Source organism: Olea europaea, chromosome 9 (assembly GCF_002742605.1).
Source record: "Olea europaea var. sylvestris chromosome 9, O_europaea_v1, whole genome shotgun sequence".
NCBI classification, from domain to species: domain Eukaryota; kingdom Viridiplantae; phylum Streptophyta; class Magnoliopsida; order Lamiales; family Oleaceae; genus Olea; species Olea europaea.
Window position 1 is genome coordinate 1,417,351 of NC_036245.1, and position 7,818 is coordinate 1,425,168.

General features: G+C 34.4%; 1 protein-coding gene across 1 annotated transcript; it reads right to left on the bottom strand.

Moving 5' to 3' along the window:
- Positions 1 to 812: 812 nt before the first annotated feature.
- LOC111399369 lies at positions 813 to 5,847 on the bottom strand. The gene is made up of 3 exons (XM_023026638.1): positions 5,312 to 5,847; positions 3,219 to 3,403; positions 813 to 1,447 (listed from the first exon to the last, which is right to left on the bottom strand). The coding sequence occupies exons 1-3, from the start codon at positions 5,718 to 5,720 to the stop codon at positions 968 to 970; spliced, it is 1,074 nt and encodes a 357-aa protein (XP_022882406.1). The 5' UTR covers positions 5,721 to 5,847; the 3' UTR covers positions 813 to 967.
- Between the last annotated feature and the right edge of the window lie 1,971 nt (positions 5,848 to 7,818).

Below are 7,818 nucleotides of genomic sequence, written 5' to 3' on the forward strand. Positions count from 1 at the left end.
TAGTTTCATTTTTAAGTAGTTAAAATTATAATGCGATAAAAATGAACAGTAAAGTTGTAAGTCTTATGAAATGTATATTTAAAAATTAAAATTTGACTTTGATCTCTAAATTATAGAGATTATAATGAAAAGCAAACAAGATGGTTTAACCATTTGTACAGAAAAGGGCTTCACAAAATTGCTACAGACACTTACATGAGGGTGGGCTTCATGTGATTAAAATATTGTCCATAAGAGCCACCCACCCTCCTATTGTGTCTATTCTATAGCACTTCTGTAAATCAATTTTCTATACATATAGAATGCTTCAACAAGAATCTAAACAATGTAGAAGAAATGATTAAAGAAAGACTTTTTTATGTTAGCGTAAAACATGTTTGTGTAAAGTTTCAAATGTCCGCTTGAAATATGTGTTTCTTCAATTTATCCTTTTTCTTGTGTGTAAATTGTTTATATAAGAGATACAATATGTGCCCAATGGCTTCTTTTCACCCTCGTCTCTTGATATTATCAAATTCGTGGATGCTTCTTCAAGGAAACACTTGTGATATTAGTCCATTACTTTGACTTTGATGTCAAGAAACCCTTGTGATTTATATTCCATTCGATCCTCCAGATTCCGTCCCTCAATATTGGTATAGCTGAGTACGTCTTCGTTACAAAAATAATTTGGATAATATGCAATCATAATTAAGCTGAATGTCACTTGCACAAATTCCTGCGATCAATTATCAAACTAAAAATGATATCATCTGCTTGTAATACATGTTTGGTTTATGATTTTGAGATCAAACATTGTATTGTAACAAATATGACAGTATTTCACCCCCATTAAATTAAACTTTTAAGAAAATGTTGCAGTCATATGTGCAAAATGGTAAAATCAAACAGAAAAAAATCAGATCACAGTATACTCACAAGGAAAATAGAAGAAAAAATAGAAAAAGAATTTACAGATTTCAAAGGTTCAAACTACTGTCGAATTGTCTATATCAAATTTGTCGACAGTGAACCAATCACTTGATTCTTCAGATTCCGACCCTTTATCTCTGATGCTTACCTCTCGTCGATCATCTTGATCTCTGGAATTTTCATTCAGTTCAACCCATTCTTTGCCATCACTTGCTGATAGAACTTTCTTGAACTGTGTCTTTTTAAATCCTGATAGATCATTGTCATCCTCCTCCAAATCACTCAACGAAAATCCATCCTCGTTATCAGATTTCTTTGGAGACCTATGATCTGAATCCATATCGCTAGCAACTTTTGTTTCTTTTGTCGCATTTAGAGTCTCGTTCGACATGTTATACTGGGATGTGCTTTCCTCTCCTTTGTTGACACCATCCTCCTCGGAAGAACCAATGGTCTTTGAATTCTCGATTGTATCTTCACATGCATTGCTTTTATTTTGCAACTTCTGAAAAAGTTTCTCACTCATTTCAACACCCTGCAAAACCAAACTTCAACTGAAAAAAGAGAAGTGACTCCTCATTTTACAAATACTTAATCAATTTACCCCACTGAGACTGGAAATAAAGAAACTAATTGAATGGGGTCACTATTTATCTACAAAAACAAGACTGGTCAATTGTCAAATAAATCTAGCGCTTCTCATTTTGTCCTTTTAAAAGAAATGAATTATTGGTTAACTGCCTAGTGGAAGGTAAAAGGAAATAAACCAAGAAAACAACAATCAGTTTATTTAACAAAAGTGACAAAAAAATGTGCATGGTGGCATTTTAAGATAACTAGTAACACCACAGGAAGTCTTAACTCATTTGTTCCCAAAATAACACAATACTGGATTGTGCAGCCTTCCGACCATATACTTTCCATATATACTGATTAATATACAAACAAAAAGATGAAAGTCAATAGGTTAAAACCATTAGAGCAATATTTCTGTAACGGTCAAAGAATTTTTCACTACATAACCTTCAAAAAGTAAGGCTTCCTTACAGAAGTATAATTTTAGATTGAAGAATGATATCCAAGTCATAAAAGTACTCTTATTTAACTCACACTTCTTAGTACATAGCCCCACACCCCACCCCAAAAAAAAAAAAAAAAAAACATACCCCCCCCCCCCCCCCCAAAAAAAAAAAAAAAAAAAAAAAAAAATAGAAAGAGATAAACCCCTCTTCTCCTAATGCCAATGTAATATAAAAATAAATGAAAGAAAAGGAAAAGGGCATTTAACTTTTAAGCAGCCTCTAATTCCCAGCTTGGAGATCATATTGTCACTCTTTAGGTGCAGTGAGAGAGGAGCAAACCCGATGCAAAGGAGGGGTATTGGCTGATTTTATACTTATGACAGTGGAATCAGAAGTAGCCCCCATTCATTTCCCCATAGATTCACTAAACCTTCAGCACAGAGATTATTTAATGATATAATCAACTTCCCTCTAGACATGGGATAGTTATAAAGTTGGAAATTTCAGTAAACTATGTTGGGAGAAAGTACGACGACATTCAACTATAGACACTGCAAAAAAAAAATTATGTTACTTCTAAGTTGGAAAAACTTCAAAGCCTTCGTATATCAAGTTGAACATAATGTTGAGGAGTTCCAAGTTTTTATCACTTTAAGATCCATATATTGTTGATGAGTTTGAAGGCAAATAGTCTAGCTAATCATTGGTTACTCAATATCTGCACAGAGCCAGCACCTACCTTTCTTGTTGCACGTCTAAGGAAAATACAAACAGAAGTTTGAATGAAAAGCAGGCCAAATAAATTGGATTGTGAAGTAATACTACTCCTAGACTTCCTAATATAAGACCTGATCCCAGAAAGACTAAAAGAAAATCATGTATTGGTCTAGGTAAACCCATTTGATTTTATAGATAAATCAAAATATTTCATGACTCTATTGCTCTGGCCAGGAAAAAAGAAGTTTTTCCGCTTATAACAGTGGAGGTATAAAACCAAAAAACAATGAGTACTGGACAATTCGTAAAGAGAAGTATTTCAAACAAAGCGTCTTAAGAGGAATTACCACCAGCTGATAAAAATTTCCAAGCAAATATAGAACTATCTACTTAGCTTATATCAGACACTTTGTTTCTTGTGAGAACTTAATTAGTGATAAGGTGTGGAGCTTGTATTATTAATATTAAACCAGCAAATCTTTGCTCCATTGCATTTGCAGGTTCTAAAAGTTTCAACATGCAAGGGAAGACAGATAAAAATAACGTTTATGAGGGACGGAATCTTGCCTCTGGAGTTGACAAAAGCTTTAAATCCTCTTCATTCAACCTGGGGAACAATAAAATAAAATAGATCATCCAAAATTTCCCGTGGCTTATTTGACCGCTAATTTTCTGCCTTAGATTCACGAGATTTGGTACCAAATGCTCAATTTCTGCAGCATGTTCTCTCTGGTAGTCAGACATATCAACATCTACAACAACATATTTTAAGGCTCAGCACCAATTCACGCACAAATAAATATCTATCATCTGATGATAAATAGATTACTAAGAATTACAGGGTAACAATACTTCATACTAATACAGCTGAACTATTTGCAAAGACCCATTCTAGTTTAACGCACAAGCTACAATATCACAAAAAATGTCATTAAGATTTTGCAGATGTTCAGCCTTCTAAAAATTGCAGTTACATGAACAAGGGAATTAAGATTACTTTCATTCATTGCAAGTGCATTCAAGTTTATTTAAACTGGTACAGTAAAAGGATGAGTTTCAAGACGGTTGTCATCTGCTTTCACTACAACTTCTCCAGTGTACCTTCTCATTTTCCCACTGATTACAGGTCCAGTTTTACCCACGAAATATCTGTGATTTCATATGTAGCTTGTTCTGTACTATTTGGCTTGTGTATGCAAGATCACCATTAATTTAAAGAGAACTGCAAGGTAAATAGATCTTATGAGACACATTATTTCCTTCACCAATATCAAAATGGAACCTGGCTCGATATATGATATCACATACCATTTTTTACTACATTTGTCGATTTTTAATTGGGTACATTTCACTTTTGATAGCTCAACTTTCATCAAATTCTAAATTAGGTCACTCAACTTCAATTTAATTGCATAATTTATCACTCTGCCTGCTACAGTTAGTAACCTAACTCGTTGGAATCCTACAGGGACATCAACAGGTAATGGAATGCTATAATATGTTCTCCAATCCATTCATTGGGCCATTTAAGCAAAAATATCAAAAGAATTCTATTAAAACATGATTTTCTTTCACAAAACACAATAACACTCCTCCATTTACAGACAATTGTTTGATTGGGAGAAAGGGAGGGCTATTTATAAGGTTCTTTCAGATTTCAATCGACTCCATAGATAGATATGTGGTGTAAAGCATATCTAATGCTTTTTGTAGACAGACTCTGGGATATTGAAATTTTATTGTGTCTAGACAATTTGTATAGCCCAAACCTTAACAGCAAAGGAATCATCCTGATAGCCCAATTTCCCAAGTACTACTTTCTCAGCTACGGATATTGAAATTTTATCATGTTTAGGCAATTTGTATAGCCCAAACCTTAACAGCAACAGAATAATCCTGATAGTCCAATTTCCCAAGTACTACTTTCTCAGCTACTATTCATTAGACCCTTAACAGCCCCTAAATATCTTGTTTTTGGATTTGTCTCTTTTTTGGTGTAGAAGGTTTTGGGTTCGGTCTCTTTTGTGTCTAATACACTATCAGTTTCTTTATGTGGCGTAGAGCATATCTAATGCTGTTGGTGGACAGACTCTTGGATTGGATATTGAAATTTCAACATGCTTAGGCAAATTGTATAGCCCAAAACTCTACAACAACAAAATCATTCTAATAGCCCGATTTCAAAAGAACTACCATTCTCGTCTACTATATTAGTCCCTTAACAACCCCTTAAGACCTTCTCCCACAACATCCTCAAGACCCTAAGTCTACCCATATTCAGACCCTTTTAATCTAATATATTTCCCCACTTTTCAACGACAAAATCCAGCATTTACTAGATAGCTCTGCCATCTACTGTAGGCAAGTATTTTGCCAAATATTTGTCCAAAATAATACCCACAAATAGTATTTATACTGATGGCTCGAGAAACAACTTTATGCACACATTCATCACATTAGCATTCTCTTTATCACGATAATAGTTCTGAAACAATCAAAAGGTAATTCCGATAATCCAAAGTACAATAACACTTTAATCATCACTCAATCAAATAACTAAAATACTTACTGATAATAGTGTGTGTAAAAGTGAATATCATCTAAGAGAATCAACAAAGTTTACTGCACTGAAAAATTAAGACTGAAGTTGGATTAATTACCTTCGGGAAGAGAGATAGGAAAATCAATCCAAAGAGCAGGCCTTGATGAAATTTTTCTAACAAAATCCACAACTTCCTCAGTGATTCCCACTGCACCATCCTCCTCCAAATCATCATCATCATCATCATTACTATCCTTCGTTTCCATCGGAAACTGCAATAAATTGGAAGTGAATTTTGAGGAGAGTAAAGAGAGTCCCGATTTAAAGGTACCCTGAATTTCCGCCAAGTCGTTCTTTATTCCCGAAATCATATCCGCTTTGGGCGGCGGCGGCGGCGGCGCAAGAAAGGCAGCGACGCCGCTGAATAGGGTGGAAAGGTCTTCCTTAACGCCGGCAGAGGGAGTTGTGGGGGAAGAGGGTTGGGGCGAACGATTATCATTGAAAATTGAGGGAAACCAAGATGACATTTTTTTTGGAATTTGGAGCTCTCAAACTTCTCTCTCTTCATCCAAAGGTATACTCAACTAGAATTAAAAACTCCTGTGTAAGTGGGTCTTTCAATTAACACTTGGATTTTTAAAGAATTTTATTTAGGGAAAATTGCCTCGTCCCTTACCTTAAAAATTTTAAATTCAAAAATCAGGTATTGATAATATTTTATCTAAAATCAGGAATTGATAATACTTAATCATGGACCCCTATTCCCCTCACCTTAATCTCCATAACCTACCATGTCTCCCAACTTTCTATTTGAGAGAACAAAGATATGTAGTCGAGGAGAGTTTTGCCAAGAGGGTATGACCCCTTCTTTGACAGAACACTCACATTGTGGAGGGGAAGAATTTTTTGTCATTTTTTATTTAATGCGGATTCCACGTACATGTAAGTGTATATCAATCATGTGAGAAAACATTTTTCTGACATACTAATTTAATTCCTCTACTATATTTCATTCCTTACAAGCATAGCACACGTCAGGGCACCTTCATACATGGAGTTGGTGCCACCATCCTCAATTCATCACTCAATACCTAGACACGAACAACTCATTTCCTAATTCCATGGTAGCTACCTCGATTTTGTGTGCAAACCCTTGTACACTCATATCAAAGTCTCCAAATTTGCCATCTCCAATTTGATTCAGGTAATGAGATCACTGTCATTGATTTTAAAATGTCTAAAAAAACCTATGGTGAATGTCATCAACGTCTAATTTGGTCATAGGACGATGGTTTGACCATAATGACAGTGCTGGTGGCGATGCAATAGCTGTGATCAATTAATTTAATAATTGTGATCAAGAAATTAATTCGATAACTTGTGATCGATAAATAAGTTGTGACGTATAAAAATGTATACTATGTTACTAAATTTTCATACACACATTTTATATCTTTCTAGTAATGACGTATGTGATTTGTGACTCGTACGTAATTGTGACTATAAATTATATATTATTATGAATTTAACATATTTTTATTATTACGACCTGATATTTGAAAAATATTCCACAAGTTTGTCAAGTTTGAAAGTGTATCTTTAAATGTTGGAAGTTATGTATTTTTTCCATTTTATTTAATTGATTTTTTTTTTTTATATAAATTTTAGTGAATTTCAAGTTGATAAATATAAATAAGATTTTCATAATGATATATCATGTTTCAATTGATTTCGATCTCACGAAAGTAAAGTTAAATTATTATAAAATTGACTGAAATAAAAGAAATTAAATTAAATTAAGCAAGACATAAAAAATATAAAAATAAGTAGCAATAAAATATCTTATTTTCAATTCTAGTTCCGAAATTCTAAGTGGGAGAGAAAATGAATGGGGAATTGAGTTCTAGTTTCTATCGAAAATTGGATTCAAAATTTTATTCTTCAGAATGAAAAATAAACAATAAGGTGATGAATTTTACGGTTTAATTACAAAATNGATTCCGTTATGAGACATAAGAAGACTTATTTGTTCCTTACATTTTTAAGTAAGAAAAAAAAATAATAAATAAATAAGTTCGACAAAACATTTTTTCCCCGTTTCAAAGCATGCAAGCACAATATTTGGATAGAAACATGATCAGGACAACGTGTGCTAAATATTGACGATTAAGGATAAAAATGCGATGAGAAAAGGATAAAAAAAGTCCGACTTGCTGAACCGTCTTTCAACTACGCATTATGTTGAGGATACAGTTGTGTGGCCCCTCCGTGAAGGTACCTACTTCAGCTGATTGCTCATTGGCTGTTGTTAATATGGTACTTAGTTTGCCCCACCCAATTCACTGGGCTGTTGGCCTACAAAGCACTTGACTGCAGCTCCTGCGGAGGATATTGTACCCATTGGGTAAAGAGAGGAAGAAGGATGACCGTATCTTGCTCGTACCGGAGAGGATTGATTGTAATTGAAGGACGGAAGGTAGTCGAGAATGCTATAAGAGAGGAAGAAGGATAGGCTCTTCATTGCTCGTATGGGCGATGCTAGACTGGAAATTGAAGGACGGAAGGTAATCGAGGATGCTACAAGAGATGGAGGAGGATCAGCTATACCCCCCCCCCCCCCCATTT

Coding starts and splice junctions, on each gene's coding strand:
- LOC111399369 (XM_023026638.1), bottom strand. CDS start 5,720: ATGTCATCTTGGTTTCCCTCAATTTTCAATGATAATCGTTCGCCCCAA. Junction 3,404..5,311: donor TCCTATCTCTCTTCCCGAAG/GTAATTAATCCA, acceptor ATGTTGTTGTAG/ATGTTGATATGTCTGACTAC. Junction 1,448..3,218: donor AGCTTTTGTCAACTCCAGAG/GCAAGATTCCGT, acceptor TTGGTTTTGCAG/GGTGTTGAAATGAGTGAGAA.